Raw genomic sequence first — 23,173 nt, 5'->3', positions numbered from 1 at the left:
TGGGCGCTTAGGGTAAAAGAAGGTTCAGAGCCATACAAACATGGAAGCATAAAGTAGACAGAAGCAATGTAAGACCAGAGATCAGGAAAGAAGTGAGTCCTTTCCTCAAAGAGTGAAATTTGGTAAGGATTGTAGACAATACTATGGCTCTCATGATGGTTTCATGTCGGTTGTGTGGTGGCTTTTTTTTATCATTTTTTATTTTAATTTTAAATAGCTTGTTTTACATGTCAATCCCAGTTCCCTCTCCCTCCCCTCCTCCCGCACTCCCCTTACCCCCCACTCTCCCACCCTATTGCCAAATCCTTCCACATAGGGGATATCTAGAGTCTGTCATTTCACTCAGGGTACGGTCCAGGCACTCCCCTAAGAGTCCAGGCTGAGAGAGCATCTCTCTTTGTGCTATAGGCACACGATGACTGTTTGTATTCCAGGGATAGACACTGATCCACAGCTCAGGGCCCCATAGGTTGCCCAGGCCTTCTCACTGACACTCACATTTGGGGGGTCCAGATCAGTCCCATGCTGGCCTCCCCACTGTTGCTCTGGGGTCCAAGAGCTCTCCCCTGTTCAGATCAGCTGTCTCTGCTGGTTTTGCCAGCCCATTCTTTGCCAATTTGCTCATCACTCCTCTCTCTCTGTCACTGGGTTCCTTGGGTTCAGTTCAGTGATTAATTGTGTGTTTGCCTCTGCTTCCATCAGTCACAGGATGAAGGCTCCCGGATGGTTATAGACATCAAGTTCATTATCAGGAATGGGCATTCGAAGTGGTCCCTCCACTATTGCTTAGCTTGCCAATTGGTGTTATCCCTTTAGATCACTCGAGGTCACTCTGGTGCCTGATCTGTCTTCTATCCTATGATTCCCTCTTCCCCCTATTCTACCCCCACCCACTCAACTTCCTGTTCCCCCATGACCAACTCTCTTCCTCTTCACCCCCTCTCTTCTTCCCAGTTCCCACTCCCCCCACCCCTCGCCATGTTCCCCCTCCATTCAGAGGATCTTGTCTCAATCCTCTTCTCTTGGGTACTATGCAAGTTCTTTCCTGTTTCCCAGACTCTCTATCAGTGGAAGTGCAGACTAGCACTATCCTGATCCATGTCTAACATCCATGGATAGCACTGGAAGAAACCATCCTGAGTGAGGTAACCCAGTCGCAAAAAGACAAACATGGTACGTGGTGGCTGTTTTTATAACAAAAGGAAACCTACCTCCCATGCACAAGCAGATATATGAAAACAAGTAAATCTTATAACACTTTCACATTGAAACTGTAGCTTCTGTAGGTATAAAATTCTCTAGAGATAGCGAATGTTTCAATTTTAATAGATTTTCTATTCATCCTGTTCACTGGTCAGAATTGTGTTGATTTTAGACAAATTTAATGTAGATGCAGAGGTAGGACTTGTTCACAGCAGACAGTAGGGACTTGGGTAACTCAGAATGTGGCTCTGCCTTCATCAACTCTTGTTTTTTCTACCTAGAAGAGCTCTTTTCTTCATCTTCAGCAAAACACCTAAATCTGAATAGTCTGTAAATAAATGTAGCCAGCGATCACAGCTAGTTCATGGAGTGTTGGAAAGTTGTGCCCAGTACTTAGCCTTAGTGCATGATTTGTAGATAAAGGTCACAGAGGACTTGGGGTGGTGACATTCTTGGACTTGCTGGCTGGTAGACTCATGAATTTGTGGGAGACTTCAGAATTCTAGTAGAATATCTTGACAAAGAGTGGAAAGGGTATGCTTACTGCTTAGTAAGAGGTCTGGACTAGGATGCAGATTGAATATCGCCTTGAGAGATGAGAGAAGGGGTTCATAGGAAGACATGAACTCTAAGTGACAGGTCAGAGAGTGGGACTCATAGGGAAAGATGAACTCGAACTGACAAAGAGTATGACAGGAAAATGACCAGGAACAGTTGTGGAAGTTCATCATCTTTAAATGGTTGTAGGATATCACTTTATTACATGTAACCAATTTACCAAATTATCCTGATATACATTTGTATCTGTTTTGCAAAGGATGATGGAACCTCAGAGTTATGCGATTTCCAAAGTTATATAACAAATATATTTCAGACTGAGGCAAGTGCTTGACCTTTCTCAAATTTAGGTTTTTCTGAGTGTTCCATCTCTCCCTCAGTGGGGAGGAAGAAGAAGATAGGCAATAGTTGGTACCTTAGGAAACATGAAGTTTTGACAATGGAAGACATTAGCATCCTTACCTATGAGGCTGTACATAGCTCCTCTTCCCATTGTCTCTCTTTCCTAAGCATCAGCCCGATACAATAATCGATAAGCATGGTAAACGGATTAATTAGCTGGTTGATTTTATCAACTGAATGAATGGTTTAGTGAGATGATTAAAGGAATGCTAAACCTCAAATGTTTTATGAAAGCTCTCTGATCAAAATATTCATAATAGCGTTTCAATATTTGCTAAGTCTAGGGGATGGTTTCGCAAAAGGTTGTCCCAAGGAGACTCAAAGCCTGGGCTGGGAAGGCAAGTTCTCCAGAAGGTTTCACAGATGGTGGGGGACAACAATGATGAATAATTAACAGCAGCTGGTAGTTGTTGACACCACGAATTAAGCTGGGGGTCAAGGGACCACATCCAGGAATATCTAGGACAGACCATGTTTTTTCCTTTATTTTCAGAGTCTTCTCCACAGGGCTAAGGTAGAGAGTGAGAAGGTGACCCCGATGAGCACTGAAAACAAAGACGTGTGCGCATGGCACATCATGAAGGCGTGGCCCGTTTTTCTCTTCTAGCTATGTGTCTCATGCTCTGTGACAGCTGGATGATCTGAGTCCCTCAATGTGCCGGCTGATAACTTCCAATGTGTTATGTGTGTCGGCTTCATCTTTTCATAGTCTGCGCTCTAAAGCAGACCATCTAGCTAAATGTGGAAAGACTGAATATGAGGTCACGTAGCTATGAAGCTATATTCTGTTCCTGGAGCGCCGTGCCTGCTCAGCCTGTCCGAGAATCTGTGGAGGGTGTCAGGATTGGGGGAGGGGGAGAAGGGTGAGGAAGAGGCGGTTAGTCATCGAAAAGGTCAGGGTCAGGGTGTTCCCGTGGGCGAGCTCTTATCAGGAAAACATGTTTTTCTTTGTGATTAGTAAACATGATTTTAGTAAACATGTTTTCTCTGTGGTCGGTTACAGCTGCCTGCTCCCAGGCTGATGGGGAAGTGGCCCTCTGGCCAAGATCCCTTGTTCCCACACTGGAGCTTACTGCAGTTTGATAGTCTGTAATCTCTTTGCTTTGCAAGTTGCAGGAGACCTTGTCTTTCTCTGCATTTTATCACAACTATTCTGCTAATGTGAAGTATATACATCTTTTCTCATAATCTTTCTGCCACCGCAAATAAGTAATACTGCTGTAGCTGTGGGGGAGGCACCTGCGCCCTGTCTTGTCTATCACTAATAACCCCAAGCTCTGTTCTTCTTTCTGAGCCTCTAATGTCGGGTAATGGTTTCCAAGCCAGAACTCACACAGCTGGATGATCAAACCGCAGGTTACATTCCCTTTTCCGACATATGACCTGTTTTGAGTCTGCTATGCTGTAAAAGTTATTTAAGAAAAGGAAATGTGGGGCAATGAAGCAGTTCATTTTCTTGACCTAACCTCTACTCACCCTTGGGAAAGGTGTTTTTGTTGAGTTCTGAAATAGGCCTGTAGAAGCTCCAGCTCCTAAGGCAAGCAATGTTACAGTTTTTTATGGCATTAAGACTCCTGCAGAGCCACTATTTTCCCCCTCGAGGAGTAGGAAAATTGTTTGGGGCTAAGTTGAGAATGGTTTGTTTGCCACTGATACAAGCATCTCTGAAGTATATTTCCTTCCATGCGCAAGTAACCACACAGCCTCAACTCAAAGAGGGAGTCAGATAGATTGTGTGCAACTAGACATCTCTTAACACAAAATGGAGTATGGTAATCGCAGCTTGATATTGATATTTGTGAAAATATCAATGTAAGAAAATTAGTTCTAATGGAAGCTTAGCCATGGAATCTTATTGAGAAAAGTCTCATTCAAGCATGGAACATTTAAATAATAAATCTATAAAGGGGAAGCACAAGGAAATCACAGAAAAACAGTATTTACAATAAGAAAAACAAGGCTGCTGTAATGGCTATGGATTTGAGTACGAAATGTTTTGGTTGATTTTCGCGACTATGTTGTCCCTTGTCAGACTGTGAGCCTGTCTGATGATTTGGAGAAGTCTCCTGGGAGAGTATCTTTGCATTTGCTCAGCAGAGAACAATTGCAATATGTAAATAGGGTGCCTCTTGCTTTTGAATGCCTTGGGATATGTGTAATAGATTAAGTTGGCTTTGTGCAGAGCAAACAGGTCTGTGTTATCAAGAATATGAATAATGTCGGTTTCCATAATTGCTAACATCTGGCCTTCCATAAATCTGTTAAATTGCATGGAAGCAGAATTGGGTTTCTGTGTCATAAGTTAAGCAATTACATGGAACTGGGTAGGCAACATAGTCCTGTATTGATTTTGAAATCTTCCATTCTACAGGGACAAATATTGAGTTTTACACTTTGTTTTTGTTATGGACAATAGGTATGCTTGTCATTATGCTCACTTTTTTGGTGAAATGAAAAAATTACTAATGTGTTTGCAATTTTATAAATTTGATGTAGCCATATACTAAATTGTCATGTTAGGAATGGGAATTAGCATTTTAGGGGTGGTAATTAACTTGCAATTTTGAGATTAGTTTAGAGAGCAAAAATTGGTACTGGATTGGTTGAAATTATGTTTCTAGACAGATTCTGGAGAGATTTACTAAATGGTTCCTTCTGTCCTATTCCTAGAAATATTAGTAGAAAACAAAAACTGTTTTGGTGGGTGAGCTTTTGCTTTCCTATTTTACTGCAATTATTCATTTTATATGCTTATTCTACATTAAATTAGAATCAAGCATTTCTCAGATTATAACTTAGTAGGAAAATGTTTTCCTTGGAGGGCAAAGTATTGGCTATTCCTTGTGCTTGCTTAACACTCCCAAAACAAAATTTTGTCAACATAGGTAGTTTCTTTTCTGTAAATTTCATGAATTGATAGATTATATGAAGTTATATAAACATATGGATTGTCTACAATGTTTTCTGTCATTTGAGGCACTGGGAAGGGTGACCTATAGAATATAAACTCTGCTCTCAGTAAAGCATCTGTCTGTAGGGAAGTGCACATCAATTGATGGGTGCTGGAGGAGAGAGTCAGTTTGCTCCTTTGGATGTGGCCCCTGGTTATATTCCCATATTGCTATAGACGGCCCTCCACCCATCCATAGATGAACAGCATTAAATGGACTCAGTATGTTTAGAGTACACAAAGTTGGAAGGAAAAGTGTACGAGAGAAATGGGAGGAACTGGTAAGAAGTAGAGATTGAGTTTGAAGAAAATACATTATATTCACATATGAAATGAAACAATAAATTAAAAAATAGCCTAACTCAGAATGGGTTATTAGGGCAGAGTTCTAGTATTTCTCTTTACAGAGAGGGACAAGTAACACTAAAGACACTTTAAAGGAGCCAGATGTAAAACCTCTTATTGCAGAAGCTCCCAAAAGTATTTAAAACACACATATAAGAAGAGTTAAATAGAGTCACACTATAATGGGCAACAGTGCCCCTAAGAGACATCATAGGATAACAAATAAAAAGCCCAATGCTGTGAATGGCTTATATCTTTTGGAGTGGTTGGCAAATGAGGTTCTATAGGCCCTCAAACATAGAACACTGTTACCTTGGATAGTACTTTCCACTCTGAAATTGACAGTAAGACCCCAATTGCTGAAGATAGCATGTGCTTGAATCATAGAACACGCACACAAAATAATCAAGCTGGAACTCACCTCAAATACTAATCTGCTGGCTAGGTTTCACAATGTTGGAATGCAGCTAGAGGAGAAGTGTCACTAATCTTATCCAACTGTGAATGTGAACCCTTGTATCGACTACCGTGACCTGCAAGGCAAGCCTTCCCCACTGGTGCAATAGTGGCATGAATGTTATGAGAAGAACCAACCACTTTCAGATTGAATTTAAAGACTGCTCCACAAAAATTAAACTCATATCTTATACTGATACTGGGATCACAAACCTGTATTTAGACAGTTCAGAGGCTTCAGCGGAGACCTGCTATCATTACTCTGCTAATGAGACATAATATTGAATTAACTCCTAATGACTTACTGCTGTTAACCATTGATTAGTTAATTTTGTCAAATCTCATCAGAAAAAAAATCTTCATTTTGTATGGATGCCAATTGACGTAGAGACCCAAATGGGCAAAGTATGGAGAATTGCAGATTCAAGAATTATCGTCCCTAAATGGGACATAGGTACCACACCTCCTCCTCCTCTTCCTCTAAAGACTCCAAGATCATTTCAGAATAGGGAGTGGAAAGTGTGAAAATCTGTAGATAACAGACAAGCAGAGGATAATGGATGTATAGATGATAGACAACAATGTCTTTGGACACAATATGACAGGTGCACTACGACCTCACAGTTGTAATAACAGCACGCTCAAAGCGTGTGCGAGCTTGGGTCGTATGAATTCTCAGGATGGAGAGGGGAAATGGACATGAAGTCCCACCCCTGGGTAAGGAGCTAAACATAGGGTACACAACATTGAGTGTGTAGGAAAGGAGTGGGAAGAGGGGCAAATATAATCAAAACCCATTGTATGAAATTCCCAAGTAGCTAATAAACTTAGAAAAAGTGAAGAATAGAGTTGTACACAAAGTAGAAGAAGTGAAATCAACAGTTTCTGTCTGGCACTGAGGGAGGATGAGGGCTCATTTGGTTCTTACAGAACACAGAGGACCAGCAGACTTAAAGAATGAATTTATATTTTAATAATTGATTAGCGCATCACAATTTCCCTATTTAAAGAACAGCTAAGTGATTAAATAGAGTTACTCCATGTGGCTCTTGCCTCACATGCTATTTGAGGGGCTTGGTAGTGAGATCAAAATATATACTGACAACTATATTCCAGATACATTGTCAGCTACAGATAGCTGGTTGCCCAATAGATCTCTTAACATATATACATTTTTAATTTTAGAAATAATCTTATATTACTTGTAATTTCCATATTTCCTCACCCTCCCATCCTCCCATGTCCCCCACCAACCCCCAACCTATCCCCATCCACTTCCCAAGGATAGTGAGCTTTAAATGAAAAATGTGAAGGACAGAATATAAAATTTGAAGGTGTAGATTGGTAAGACGATGTGTGAAAAGTTGAATCTTTTATTATAAACATCAGAGAAATACCGAGAAACCGAGAAGAGGGGTAACTCTTCTAAACACTGCTTTCCTATGCCAGACATTGGGAACTATAGCTTTGCATAGTTCTATGTTTACAGAGCCCAGATGCCTGCTACCAACTTTACATCAGTTTAGTCCATCCCAAATATGGTAAGCTCAACTCCTGGACTTTCAGGAATCCCCAAGTGTTTCCATTGGGTCCACAGTCCCACATTAGGACACTAGAGTGGGAGGTGACTAGCGAGAGAAAAATAGACTGGTAGTTAAAGCAAAGACATCTGGGGTATCGACATGAAGAACCGAACCAATAAAATAAAACCTGAGTTTTATTATTTGGTTTTATAGGTAAACACTATCTATCTAGCTCAGCATCTACTTCTATAATTTTCATCTATATAACTATTGTATATCACCTACCTACTTATTATCTATTGTCACATCTGCTGCGCGGCCTATGTCCGAGAATGTGCGGAGGGTGTCGGGTATTGACAACACAGAGACTCGTTCAATGATATAAAGAAAACTTTAAACAGGCTCCAAAAAGGTTCACGAAAAACTTCCTAAGAAAAGCTCCCACCAGAGAAACTTCTGCTCTCTCCTCTCCCTTGGCTGGTTCTGCTCTGACACCAGAGGTGGATGTGTGTGGGTTTTTGAAGGTGCGGTTAGTCTCTGGACAAGGTCGAGGTCAGGGCGGTTTCCGTGGGAAGGCCTTTCCCAGGAACTAATTGTATCATTTTTAGTAAACATGTTTTTACTAAACATTGTCTTACAGCTGCCTACTCCCAGGCAGAAGGGGAAGTGGCCAGGAACTTATTGTATCGTTTTTAGTAAATATGTTTTTACTAAACATTGTCTTACAGCTGCCTACTCCCAGGCAGAAGGGGAAGTGGGTCTCTGCTCAAGGTCTGGTGTTCCCACAATTCACCCCTTTTTATTTTCAAATGAGGCACTCCTGGCTTAGGTCAAGTAGGGTCACCCTCCCTTTCCCGTCTTTGGGGGACCTTGAACCCCTGTTTTAGGTGGGAGGGGTCTTCCCCACAGGTTGCCCGTCATCGGAGATACCCCAACCTTAAATCATCTGTAACCAACCTTCATGGCTATCGGGATTGCCATGGGCTAAGCTAAGCAATACTTGGTTATGGATCTCTTTTCTCTGGAACAAGGCACGTTTGAGCTCGGCATAAAGCCAGAATGCCTACTGCCACTGCCACCATTTCCAGGACCCTCATTGACATAGCGCCTCTCCATTACCATACCCATCACCAGATCTGGGCCATAACATTCTACCAGCCTTCGTCTGTTACAAGGGTAACCCGCATGTGATTTACATTTACAATTTGATAAAGTTTCCAATCGTTTTAAGATCTGCTCAGGAAAGCATTTAGAAAGTGCACTTGCACAGATACATTAGGTACAATCATTGATGTTACACATGTAGCATTACGAAAAATATGAACAATAGTTGTCGCATTAGGACAAGTTGCATTTCTCCAGAAAAATACACTGGCCTAGTCGTGATTCCAGAAACAGGAACCATCAAGTCTGATATTTCAAGTGACCATGTCCTGTTCAAATACTGAAAAGAGGCTTTTGCCACTCATCATAGTCCATACCAATGTCCAAATATTTTAAATGGGTCCTTTTTTCCCCTAAAGGGAAAACTGGCAAAATGAATTCTGTTGTTTCAAGGTGTGTCAAGGGCAGACAGTTAGTCTTTCCAGTTCTCTGTTGGCTTCAGGATGAAAACTCACGGGTCCGGAAGGTTAATGCAGCAGGTCTGTTGAGAAACTGGAAATCTCGAACTGACTGTTTTCTTTCTTTCTTGGGCTGTAGATTCGATGACATCAAGGGTCAGGAACACTGATTTAGGAGATCTCACTCAAACTGGCTTAGGTAGGCTCCCATGGTCTCAGGTCCAGTTTTTCTCTGCTCCATGCATCTCACTAATTGGTCTGACAGCTGCCGAAGCTTTATTCTTTTCCTACAAGAAAACACAAACATGCCCTCGACCCCAAATTAGGGTCTTCTCCACTGTCTAGTGCATGGATGTCTCCATTTGACCTGAGCAATGGTTGCTCAAGTTCCATCATGCCAGAATCTGTCTGAAGCTCACTGGCATTCACATTATAAAATTTTTAAATGAGGAGTGTATTATTTGATGAGTCATGTGGGGACTGGGGGCATTATTCCCCCTTTTTTATTTTCTAAAAAGTTTTCTTTTTGAACTGTTGAAGCTGGACCATAACAGTAGAAGGATTTGTCTACCCTCCTTGGTTAACTATCTAGGTAAATTGGGCTTACTAAATAACTTTTGAAAATTATTTGAAGTCTGTGAGCAGTCTTTCCCAATCTAACCTGTAGAACTCTCACTAGCTGACAAGGCCTCATTTGTATCTTAAATTTTTCTGTTAAAACATTAACAGACTGGCTGGATGTTCCTTTTGGCTATATTTAACGCAATCTAGGTAGCTTCTTAACTATTTTTGAAGGGATTTAAGTATCCTTTTAATCATATAAGCAGTTCACACTCACACATTCGCAATCACATTTCATACATACCGGTGTGGCCACACCATACATTCAGAACATACATGCATCTTTCAGTCATCCTTTTTCCCTAGGTCATGATTAGTCTGTTGCAATGAAGCTTCCTTAATTGAAATCTATGTAAAAGAACAACTCCAGCCAATCCTTGAACTAAAAGGGTTAAAAAGTCCTATATGTTTTTATCATTCCTCCATTTGAGCTACAGTCATGGGGTACAGCCGTACCTACTCCTTGTAACTCTGTAGATGCAAGGTAGAGAGGCCAGGCTTTTGGCCAAAAGTTTTTAGAGATGACTCACAAAATAGAACTTAAATGTAAACAAAATTTTCCATTCCATATACCTTTGTCTTTTTCTTTTTCTTTACTTAATACCAGTACCTCTTTTACTGTTACCAAAAAAAAAATTTTTTTTTGAGCCAGGGTTTCTCTGTATTGTTTGGAGGCTGTCCTGGAACTTGCATAAAGGTGTGTTGGGATTAAAGGCGTATGCCGCTGGGAATCTCTTGGATTCCCCTACTTCCTGACCCTGGTATCAGGCTTAGGAGGGGGAAACTCAGAATGTCTAGTTTCTGACTTTTTAATCTCATTGGCAGCAGCCGCTTCCAATGTATTATTGGTGTTATAAAAATTGATGAACAGGGAGCTGGAATGACTAACTGGCATTAACATGGGGGGGAATCCTCACCAACGCCCATATTTCCCTTACCTGAGTGTTCAGCAATGGTTGGATCTTTATCATGGTGAGCATTCCTAGTATCCGGAGTAGTATTGGGGTCGACATGCCTGATGCACCGTTCGGGGACCCAAATGGGCTTCTCACTTCCTGGAGGGAAAACACAAACAGCCCCTCGGACCCTAGCTAGTAGGGGAGTGGGTGGCTGCCATTTTCCTGTAATCAAATCCTTCCATCTGACCCATCCCAAGGACTGGGAGGGTTTGTTCCAATGTCTCTCCATAGCAGACAAATTATTACGGTCTACGGTCAAAAAATTTAAAATGTAAAGTATGGTGGATAACTGAATATTGGGGGAGGTAACATACTCCCCCTTTTTTATTTTCTTAAAATACTGTTTGAGAGTGGCATGGGTACGCTCCACAATAGCCTGTCCCGTGGGGTTGTGAGGAATACCAAAAGAATGGACAATGTGATGTTCCCTGCAAAAGGCAGCAAAGCGATTGCTGGCATAAGCAGGGCCATTGTCCGTTTTTAGGGCATCTGGAACACCCATGTAGGCAAAGGCCTGCAGGCAATGAGAAATAACATCTTTAATCTTCTCTCCTAAGTGGAGAGAGGCAAAAATCAGTTTAGAATACGTATCCACCGAGACATGCATGTATTTTAATTTCCCTGCCTGCGGCAGGTGAGTGACATCCATTTGCCAGAGATGGTTGGCCCTGAGGCCCCGGGGATTTACCCCCTCATTGGGAGAATTATGATAAGGGGCATAATCAGGGCACTGAGAGGTAATCTGTGTAGCTATGGATAAGGGGCACCCAGTGTGAAATTTAATGGAGCGGGCATTTAGATGATACCTTTCATGGAGCTGGTGGGCCAGCTGCTCCTGAGTAAATAAGACCCTAGGGCGGGTCAAGGAGTCAGCAATTTCATTGCCCTGGGCAAGGGGTCCTGGAAGGTTAGTATGTGCACGAATAAATCCCACATAAGCAGGGTGGATGCGCTGCCAAATAAGATGTTGGAGCTGAACTAATAAGGAACGAACCTGGGAGGTTGGAAGAACATATGGAGAAGTTTCTAAAGGTCTAACAATGTTGGCAACATAAACACTATCAGTATATAAATTAAAGGGCTCTCCCTCAAACATTTGGAAAGCCATCAAGCATGCAAACAACTCGGCAGCTTGTGCTGACATCTGCCCTATGGGTACCCTCTTCCGTACCTGAGAAGAAACCACCACCGCGAAACCCTTGGAGGAGCCGTCTGTAAAGACTGAGCGAGCTCCCACTAGAGGGTTCTCCTTTAAAATCTTGGGAAAGATCACAGGGTGTTGTTTAAAAAAAGACATCAAGGGGCTATTGGGATATTGGTTATCAAACTGTGCGCCTGTAGATGTAATAAACAGGGTCCACCCATCATGGAAGATCTGTAGATGTTCCACCTCCTCCTTACCATAAGGAAGGATAATTTTATCAGGACTCGTTCCAAAGGTTTGAATGCTAAACTTGTGTGCCTTCCACAACAATTGTAAAATGAGATCATAGTAAGGGGTCACTACCTTCTTAGGGGAGGCTGACAAATGTACCCAATAAATAGGACCAGTCTGCCAAAACACGGCAGTGGGCGAAAAGCTAGATGAAAGTACAACCAGAACAAGGGGCTGCCCATAATTTATACGCCAAAGGTGGGCTTGCTCTATACTTCTTAACAGCAATTGTAGGGCTTCCCTGGCCTCTGGGGTAATCTGTCTAGGGGAAGTTGGAGCAGGATCTCCAGGAAGAATATCATAAAGCGCTTTAAGAGCCCCTGTTTTAATAGAAAGAGAAGGGCGAAACCATTGCACCTCTCCCAAGAATCTCTGCCAATCATGAAGTGTTTTTAAATTTGAACAATCAATTTGGAGTCTTTGTGGCCGGAGGCCAGTTTGTTGAATTTGATGACCCAAATAAGTATAAGGGGGTCTCTTTTGGATCTTTTCAGGAGCCAAAATAAATCCGCGGGCCTCCAGAAGTTCCTGTAGGTCTGCAAAGGCTATGTAACATTGTCTTTCTTCGGCCGCGGCCAAAAGAATATCATCCATGTAGTGGATAATGTAAAGATCAGGGAACTTACGTCTGAGGGGATCTAAACAGGCAGCTACATAAATCTGGCATATAGTTGGACTATTAGCCATCCCTTGGGGAGCACCACCCATTGGAAGCGAAGGGCAGGCTCCCTAAAGTTAATCGCAGGAAGGCTAAACGCAAACCGAGGACTATCTTGAGAATGCAAGGGAATAGAAAAGAAGCAATCCTTCAAATCAATAACAATCAAATGCCAGTCTTTAGGGATGGCCACAGGCACGGGCAAGCCAGGCTGCAGAGCCCCCATAGGCTGCATGGTCGCATTCACGGCCCTCAAGTCTTGTAGTAACCTCCATTTCCCTGAAGATTTTTTTATTACAAATATAGGGGTATTCCAAGGGGACGTGGAAGGAACCAAATGACCTGCCTCCAATTGTTCTTGAACTAGCTGGTGAGCCGCCCTTAGTTTCTCCGCTGGTAAGGGCCACTGTTCCACCCATACCGGATCATCTGATAGCCATGTGATGGGTATGGGGGCTGGCGGCGCAACAGTGACCCTCATCAAAAATGGCCAAAACCCTTCCTATCCCCTGGGGCCCTGGTCTCCAAAGGGAGGGATGCCACAGGGCAAACCTCTCCCTGTTCTAGTTTACCTAGTTCCCTCCCCGGGCTCCAGCCCCTCCCTTGCATCATATGGGGGCCCCTGCTTTTGGACTTGGGTGCCTGAGTGGTGAGGACCACTCCCATTTCTTGCATGAGGTCCCGTCCCCAGAGGTTAATAGGGAGGCCAGGCAAAACATATGGCTGGAAAAGCCCTGTGTGGCCTTCAGAGTCTTGCCACTTTAAGATCCTGAGGCTTTTTTGGGGCACAGCCTGTCCTATTCCCTGGAGGGTCACTGTCCCTTCCTCTTTCGGCCAGGCAGGGGCCAGAATTTATCTGAGAGGACAGAGAAATCTGCCCCAGAATCTAAGACGCCCCTAAAGGACTTGCCTTCTATCTTTAATGTAAGCTGGGGCGGTTCTCCATAGTGGCTACCCAAAATGCTGCCGGGCCGGTACTTCCAAAACCTTGGTTGCCCCTTTTCTCTTTAATTTTTCTAGCCTCACAAGGAGCTGTAGGGAGAAGGAGTAACTGAGCAATCCGTTCTCCTGCAGGGATGGCAACAACCCCACTGCCCACTGATGTCATTATTTTAATCTCCCCCTCACTATCCTGGTCTATAACACCGGGGTGTACCTGGATGCCTCGAAGAATAGTACTGGACCGTCCCAAGAGTAGTCCAACCGTGCCTGGAGGCAATGGCCCATGCACCCCAGTAGGGAGGGCCTGGATCCCCATTTCCGGTGTTAGGATTGCCCGGGCAGAGGGAGCGAGGTCCAATCCTGCACTCCCCGAGGTGGCTCTAAGGAGGTCTGAGATATGAAGGGGTTGCTCTGGGGAGAAAATGAGTCCTGCCACTGCCCAGAGCAGGGGTCATTGCCCCGTACACATTGGTTTTGGGGCCCTGGGGCGGGGCCCTCCTCCCGTTTCCCTGATTATTATTAGCAGAAAGGAAATTTCCCACCCAGTCAGTTTTAGAGTAGCAGTCTTTGGCCCAATGATATCCCCTTCGGCAACGGGGGCATAAACCAGGTCTCTTGAGACCCGTAGTACTATTTTGAGGGCACTCTCTACGGAAGTGTCCCTCCCTGCCGCAGCTGAAATATGTTTTTCTCCTTCCCAGAGTAGGTCTTTCTTTCCCCACTTGGGGCCGAATAGCAGCAGCTAACACTTGGCCCTGGATGAAGTTCCCATCAATGTCCCTACAGATCCGGATATAGTCATTTAGACTTTTATTGCGATAGGGGCGAAGGGCTTCCTTACAATATTTATTTGCATTTTCAAATGCCATCTGCTTTATGACTGGCATCGCAGGCCCAATGCCCCCAAGTATTCTTTCTGCTACCTGACTGAGACGGTCTACGAAGTCTTGAAAAGGTTCGGAAGGTCCTTGAAGGACTTTGGACAGATGATCCCCTCCTCCCTTGGAAGGCAATGCTTTCCAAGCCCCTTGGGCCGCTGCTGCCACTTGGGCATAGACTGCGATGTCATATTGCATTTGTTGCTGAATGGTGGCGTATTGACCACTCCCGGTCAGCATCTCCACATTTCTCTGGGGCTGTCCGGCCTGTGCATTCCTTTGGGCTGTCTGGCTGCATCTTTCCTGAAACTCACCTCTCCAAATCAAATAATCTCCCCCCGACAGAGCTGCTCTGCAAAGCTGCTGCCAATCGCCAGGTGTCAAATTAAGAGACGCAAAAGATTCCATTAAGGAAAGTGTAAAGGGAGCCTGTGCTCCATAATTTAAAGTTGCCTCTTTAAGTTGTTTTATATCCTTAAAATTTAAAGGGTTATGACGCCTAATGACCTGTCCAGAATTGTTTGGATCTGTAACTTCCATTACTGGGGCCACCACCGGGCAGCATTGGACCCCTCCTCTGGGTCTTACCTCCAGGTCTGAGAAGGACTGGGTTATCTCATAGGAGGAGTCCCTTTTTTCAGAGTATGGGGAAGGGTTTCTCTCCCTGTCCTGTCTTTCCTTAATTAGAATCTTTTTTAGTTCTTTTTTAAGGGCCGCGATCTCAGCAAGTAACCGTTCCTTTTCAGACTGTGACGAGTCTGAGTCTGAACTACTTCCATTTTCTAGGTCTGATAGAGAAGGATATAACCGATTCTGACCGGAGTCCTTCTTTTTGGGTCGCGCCCGGAGATGTCTACCCGTTTTTTTGTTGTTACTAAGAGACTCCTCCTCATCCTCACTAACAATGGAGCCTCTAGTTTCAATCACGGTCTCTTCATCATCACTCTCTGCCCCTGAACTCAAGGAGGCTTGAGTCTCAGTCTCTTGTAACTCTAAAAAAGCCTCTTTTGTGTCCTGAACTACCTGGCGGTGAGGAACCTTATCTGTCAAAAGTGCTCCCCTCACTAATCTCCATAAGGAGAATGTCGTAGGGGGCAAGGACTCAGATCCCTCTTTTCGTAAAAGTCTATGAAGATCACGGCGAACCTCCTCCCAATCTGGAATATTTAAGCTTCCCCCAGTAATGAACCATGGACTGGCTCGTTCGATCGATTTTAGAAAGCCTTCTAGGGTTTTAGACTTGACTGCAATCCCATGTTCTTTAAGTAACGTTTTTAGTTGGTACTGCAATGATTCTAGCTTCCCGGAACTATTCCCCATAGTTTCTTAACCCCGTCCACTTACCTCGCTTTCACGATCTCAGTGGGACCTCCAATTGTCACGTCTGCTGCGCGGCCTATGTCTGAGAACGTGCGGAGGGTGTCGGGTATTGACAACACAGAGACTCGTTCAATGATATAAAGAAAACTTTAAACAGGCTCCAAAAAGGTTCACGAAAAACTTCCTAAGAAAAGCTCCCACCAGAGAAACTTCTGCTCTCTCCTCTCCCTTGGCTGGTTCTGCTCTGACACCAGAGGTGGATGTGTGTGGGTTTTTGAAGGTGCGGTTAGTCTCTGGACAAGGTCGAGGTCAGGGCGGTTTCCATGGGAAGGCCTTTCCCAGGAACTTATTGTATCATTTTTAGTAAACATGTTTTTACTAAACATTGTCTTACAGCTGCCTACTCCCAGGCAGAAGGGGAAGTGGCCAGGAACTTATTGTATCGTTTTTAGTAAATATGTTTTTACTAAACATTGTCTTACAGCTGCCTACTCCCAGGCAGAAGGGGAAGTGGGTCTCTGCTCAAGGTCTGGTGTTCCCACAATCTATCTCATCTATCTCATATATATATATATATATATATAACCTACCTACTTAACATCTAACTCTTACTGTCTATTTGTTGTCTGTTAATCTATACATCTGTATTCATATCTATGTATGGATGTTTGTATGCATGCATGTCTGCATGTATATATCAATCTATCATTTTAAATATACACCTGTCTATACAGCTATTTTTCTGCTAGGCTAGAGTCTTATGAGATAATTATAAAGTAGTAATTATACTTGCTATTTTCAGAATCACTAGAGTATAATACAAGTTTTCCACTTTTTGTTGTTCCAAATCAGGGCACATCCCAATACTAAACCACACTATGCTATCATCACAATGAGGATGCAGAAGAATAAGACATTACTGCAAATTGGTATCATACTGGGAGATAATCAACTGAAATGTAGGGATTAAACCGTGTTCTAAATATAGACATTTATTATATCAAGAAATAAATGCTGAATCTTCATTATGTTATCTATAATTTGGCTTTCATATGAGTCAAGACTGGGTAAGAATGTTTGCAAGAATTGTAAAAGAGCACCAGAATAGATAAGATGATGTTGGGCATATGCTCTTATGTATGAAGTAACTGGCTCGTGGTAAGTAATGAATGGAAAGGAAAACTAGGATTCCAACTTGGATGTACTGACTACTTCACTCAGTGATGACTTTGGTTGGGAATGGTTAGATGAAGAATGAGAAGATAAGGAGGGTTCTAGAAAGAATCACTATACTGCATCACGTGATGGGGATGGTCTGGCTGAAGAATGTCACACAACATGCTTCTGAGATGAGTGAGGCCTTTCTGTGCTGAGTTAGAATGCAGGCATCAAAGTTTACCATCCTTCCTATGGCTTTCAATCATTGTTCATTAACTAAGTGGCTTCCCTGAGACCTCAGATGGTAGGAAAAAAAGAGAAAGTATATCTTAGGAAGAAATAGGTTCTAAAAATAATTGTTATGTGTGCCTAGAGATACAGGCCTACAATCTTAGACACTCTAGAGGGCTATGTAAGAGGATTGCATATTCAAGGTTAACCTGGGCTCCTGAATGAGTTCGAGGCAAACATAGGCAATGTCAAGAGACACTTTCTCAGAATAAAAAGTAAAAAGAGTTCTAGGGATGGAGCTCATTCAGAAGGCACCTGTGTAGCATGCACAAGACTGCAGGTTCAACCCCCCAGTGTCACAAAATATATAGCATTGAAACTACTTAATGTCTTCTTGTATTGTTGCCATGAATCTGTTTTATAGCAATATGGTCCCTGCAGTCAGGAAGAGAACATAGGTCATAGATTTCCCATTATTTTCAAGTCATAATTGCTTCAAAACTCTAACACACTTGGGATAATTGCATCATTTTACACTCAGAATGTCAACTAAAAGTACTCAAGGGATCTATGCAAGATATAATGTTTGAAAATTAGTCTTAGAGTCTAGAATGTAAGTTTTTGAAAGTAAATAGAAGCCACAGAACACTGCAATAAACTTTAGCTATTGAGTTGGCAGAGCATAACAGAAGTCTCAAGAAGCAACTTCATCTCCAGCACATGCAAGTTAGCCTACCTGTACCCCATTTTCTCCTCTTTAAAATTAAATCTAACTTTCTGTCTTGTGATCAGTATAGCATAACTCACTCAAATAGCTTTGAAAAACTGGGGCTGTCAGTGTAGCTTTATAGTCAAAGCATACATAACATAACAAACATAACAGTGAACACACATAGATGGATATTTATTACCAAAAATTGCTGGTATGGCTTTAAAATTGTAATGTAAGATTTTCAAAATTTGATCTTTTTATATATGTATATATTTAATTTAATTATATACACATTAAAAATTTGATCATGCTTTTTCTGTCCTCCAATTCCTTCTAGGTCCTTTGCATTTCCCTGCCCAGCTATCTTTATGTTTTTGTCTCTGTTTCAAAAAAAGTCGTCCCACAAAACAAACAAGCAAAAGACCAATATGAAAGATGCCAACATGCAACAAAAATCCACAAAAATATCATAGAGTCTGCTTTTTGTTGGCCAACTACTGCTGAGCATAGGACCTGCCCGAGAGTGTGGTTGATACACCCAGCGACATTCTATTGGAGAAAGCTGGCTTTCCCTTTCCCAGCAGATATCAATTACAAATGACTTCTTGGTTAGGGGTGAGAATCTGTCTACTCCCCATTTTCCGTGCTGGTACCCAGTCTGGCTTGAACCTTTCAGGCCCTGTGAATGCAGCCACAGTTTCTGTGAGTTTATAAGTGTGTCTGACATGTTGTGTCTAGAAGACCCTTTTCTTGGAGTCCTCCATCCCTTCAGACTCTCACAATCTTTCTGACTCCTCTTCCAATAGCTCCCTGATCCTTAAGGGGAGGAGTCTGATGAGGACATCCCATTAAGGGCTGAGTCTTCCAAAGTCTCTCACTCTCTGCACATTGTTGAGTTGTGGCCCTCTGCATGAGATCTCATCTTCTTGCAAGATGAAGCTTCTCTGAGGAGGAATGATTCTTTTTCCGAACGAGTTACAGCTTCACACAGATTTTAATAGGGGATTCCCATTAGATGACATTATTCTAACATTTTGCCCTCCTACAGCAGCCTGGACTAATGATCTGTAGCCTGCCTATGGATGTCTAAATTATATGTTATGTCTCATCAGCTTCAGGACAGCAGTGTCTTGCTTGTTCTTCTGTGTCATTTTTAGTATCGGTCTCATCTGTTGTGCCAATAACCTTATACGTAGTAGACTTTCATCATCTGGAGGCTATTTGTAGACATGGCTGTAGATTAGCCAAGGGAGCAGAAGATTCTGACAGACAAAAGACAAGTACCTTCAAGTAAAGCTTTAAAATGCCCAGGGAAAGAAAGGCCAAGTAAAAATTTTCTTGATATGACACTGGTACCAATGAACAGAAGTTGCTGGATAAGATATTTCATCTGGATTTAATGAGTACATTCCTTTAAAAGTAGCCATTTAAAGGCAAAACTGGCTGCCTTTCAAGTTTGGCTGTCAGGAAAGAGCTCAAGTGGGACTCAGCAGGAGTGCGTTTGAGACATCAGGTCACTCAAATTTGAACTGTCAGGTGGAGGGACTCCAGTTGGCTTCTTTCCCTATTATGTTGTCAATGAATACAATATTCAAATGCTTGTCTTCATCCGTGCTCATGTCATACCCACCTGTAGTCCTCACTTTTTCTGTGAGATCCAACATTCTCTTGACCAACATTGGAGTGTGAATTATTTTAGTATTAACTGGGGCACCTACCAAGAGTCACACACCCTTTCAAAGCCCTGGCATCATCATCTTGCTAAGGCTGACAGTGTCAAGGTTGCCCTGTCACCTAGCTGGTTCTCAGCAGTGGCTTGTTCACATACATATTTTTTTCTAGAAGAGCTAGGCTTTTAGAGGCTGTGTTCCATCCTTGACGAATCAACGAAATGCATGGCCACTACATGAGCCTAGAGCTGCAGGTGGATATTTTAATGGGTCAGGCAGCTATAAATTTGATCTCACAGCAGCCACTGGCTAGCTGGCAGTGGGCATGCCCCTTAACTCTGAGCCTTAGCACCATGATTCTCCCACACAGAGTATCTGCAATGCAGAGTAAATGACCTAATGCCTTTGAATGCTCGGCTAAGCACTTGGCACGAGGTAAATCCACCATAACGTTGCTTAATGTCGCTGTGTGGTATTGTTATCTCCTGGGATCTCTCGGCTGGATTTTGAAGTTGTGTGATTTTTGTTTTATTGCAGACATTGACGAATGTGCCTTAAGAACTCACACCTGTTGGAATGACTCTGCCTGCATCAACTTAGCGGGAGGCTTTGATTGCCTGTGTCCCTCTGGGCCCTCTTGCTCCGGTGACTGTCCCCATGAGGGAGGACTGAAGCACAATGGGCAGGTGTGGATCTTGAGAGAAGACAGATGTTCAGTCTGTTCCTGCAAGGTAAGGCTGGCAACATGCAGTAAAAGGTGTGGCTTGGCTTGGCTCTCCTCTTCCTCTCCCAGAACCACAGGTTTCTTTCTGATTTTGTTCACACGAGTCCATTACTTTTCAAATGGGCCTCTCTATTCTAATCTGTGATACAGCCAACTGATGATGGGTGAATAGAAAATTAGCTTTGAGTTTACTCTGTTTTTGTTGTTGTTGATACAAGTGGGTTACAATATTGAGAAGAAACTATGGATCAGGAGAAGCAGGGAGGAATGGTCAGGAGTGGTTCTTGCCCTGAGAGCCACAGAGTCTTGGTTGTTGGTCAAGTGCGAGTTTGAATAACCTGACTTCTTACAGATACACAAGCTTGCTGATTTCAGAAATCTCTACCTGAGATGGTCACTTGCAAGGACTCTCCCTCACTCTGTCACTTTTTGTGGGAGCATGCAGAAAAGAGAGGCTCACAGGGCATTCATGCAGTGGTCAGCTATAAATGGATAAACTTCATTCTGAACAAAAAAAAATGAGAGGGTAGTATCGTGACCTCTTTGTAATCAATGTCTTTGTCTTTCTCGTTGCTGGAATATCTCTTATTTAAGTCACAGGAAAGCAAGCTGAATGCTAATGGAAACACACTTCTGCAACACTGTGATTTTCTTATTGCTTTGCAAAATGGGCCTATTAAATTGTTTGATTTCCTCTTGCTTTCATTCTTCTTTTGTTGATTTTGCCAATTTATTTTCATTTTTCCTTACTTTACTGTAGCGTTTGGCTCAAACATCGGGATGAGATTATTTGATCATGGGCCTTTTAGGCATAAAAACAAGAAACATTACTTGTTTAGTAGCCCCTTAGGAAGCCAGGTCCCCTGATAAATTCTGTGTCCCCAGAACCACAGCAGGATGAGCCCGGAGAATGCATGCAATTCGTCTTCTGCCTTGACATCTGGCCCCACTTCATCAGAACCCAGGGGTCTACTTGGGAGAGATACATACCATGTTCTTAACCCATGGCACCTGCTTTCCCCTTTTCACTTCAACCTAGTTCTGTAACCCACGTTTAGATTCATTTTTCCCATTTATTGAGTACCCTGCTCTGGACTGTGTTCCAAACAGCCCGTAATGTTTCATGTGAGCACAGTTTTGAATGATGAAGAAAATATCTCTAATGAGTCAAGTAACTCATCATCTTTCTTCAGATTCCGACGTCTCATGTTGCACTTACCCATCTGTACATTACACATGGCCTAGGGCTCCCACTGTCCCATAGCCCACCCTTTCTCCACAGAAGATACAGACTGAAGTGAGGTCAGATGTCATCCCAACTTCAGGGAGCTCAAACACTCAGGTCAGGAGTATAGTCCATGGATAATAAAAGTTATCAAGTGAGTATTGAACCAGGTGGTGCTGACAGAAAGAACGAGAGAGTCTAGGGAAAGGAAAAACAATCATTATGGGCTAGAATATTCAGGACAGAGTATGCAAGAAGTTGGCAGCACAGTGAGGAAGTTCTTTCTTTCTTTCCAGATTTCCGAGGATAATTGCAGTCTTGCCCTAAACCCAAGATTTTTCAGGCTTGCTAGGCTACCAGAGTGTTAGGTACTGTGAAACCAAACCCTTTTAAGTGTGTTTTCAGCTACATTTAAGTCCATGATAAATCCAGGGACACAGCAAGCATGAACACTCTCCCAGGCTTCCTTGACTGTCCAAACAATCCTAGCAGCCTGCTGCTCTTCTCCACTGCGTCCTAAAGCATCTCAAACATCTTCTGTGGAGCCCCTTAGGAGCCCCTGGATGAAGAAATTGCATGGTCCTGTTAATAATCTTTATTCACAGTCAGTCCACATTTTTGAAGAAAGCATAAGGCTGACTGTTTGACAATTTGTTTAAAATAAGCAATATAATAATGCTGTATGCAGTACTCTATGACTTTAAGCTATTCATTTTTAAATGATATTTAATTTTTGAGATTATAATATCATTACATCATACCCCCTTCTTTCCTTTCTTCCATGCCCACCAACCCCCACGTAGCCCTTACTTGATTTCAAATTTGTGGCCTTTTTGTCTGAATTATGAGTGTGTGTGTGTGTGTGTGTGTGTGTGTGCACTTCTACATATACATATACAACCTGTTCAGTTCATACACTGTCACCTACATGTACACACTCTTACATTTTCAGAGCTGGATACTTAGGGTTGGACAATCTATTGGTGTCCCTTTCCAGGGAAGACTACTTTTCCCATCCCCCGCATTCTTTAGTTGCCTGTGGTTCTTAACCTAAGCTTGAGGCCTCGTGAACTTTCTCCTGTCCAGGAGCGTGTGTGTAGGTCATGTTTAGACAGCTATGCTGATGAGACCTTATCAGTGTTATTTCTGACATTTCTAGGAGACACAATCTCACAGCGAATTCCCAGTTCCTTCATTTTGACCAGTCTTTCCCACCCTTTTTTTGCAGTGATCCCTGAGCCCTGTGCACCAGAGTTGTGTTGCAGATATATCAGAGAACTCCACACATTGATCGTTTATGGTTTTCCGTGTTGCCTTCTGTCTATTGCAAAAAGGCGTTTCCTTGATGAGGAGTGAGCACTACACTTATCTACAACTTAAAGTACAAACATTTAGAAAGTAGTTAAGGATTATGCTAGCCTAGAAAACTGGGAGCTGTGGGTTCTCTTCCAAGATTCATACTCTACCAGCTCTGGGTGGCTGGGTCAGTTCCTGGTATGTCATGATCTCCCTTCTGCTGAGCAGGCTCTGGAGCAATTAGAGAGCTGTTGGTCACTGCCAATGTATATGTGCCACAACTACATAGTTCAGGGTCATTGTGTCATGCTGGTCATTGTTGTGGTTCATAAATGTCATAGCTGG

General features: G+C 42.8%; 1 protein-coding gene across 3 annotated transcripts in view; it reads left to right on the top strand.

Moving 5' to 3' along the window:
* The window catches only part of Nell1 (neural EGFL like 1), an 846,684-nt gene that overhangs the window by 805,004 nt on the left and 18,507 nt on the right, over positions 1 to 23,173 (top strand). For all 3 annotated transcript variants that reach the window (XM_040733293.1, XM_040733292.1, XM_040733294.1), the window contains one exon: positions 20,121 to 20,314. In XM_040733293.1, coding sequence (XP_040589227.1) covers positions 20,121 to 20,314 — 194 coding nt within the window. The remainder of the gene's footprint in view (positions 1 to 20,120; positions 20,315 to 23,173) is intronic.

The sequence above is a fragment of the Mesocricetus auratus genome, unplaced genomic scaffold (genome assembly GCF_017639785.1).
Source record: "Mesocricetus auratus isolate SY011 unplaced genomic scaffold, BCM_Maur_2.0 Super-Scaffold_100030, whole genome shotgun sequence".
In the NCBI taxonomy this organism is placed as follows: domain Eukaryota; kingdom Metazoa; phylum Chordata; class Mammalia; order Rodentia; family Cricetidae; genus Mesocricetus; species Mesocricetus auratus.
This window is presented reverse-complemented; position numbering and strand designations above follow the sequence as displayed.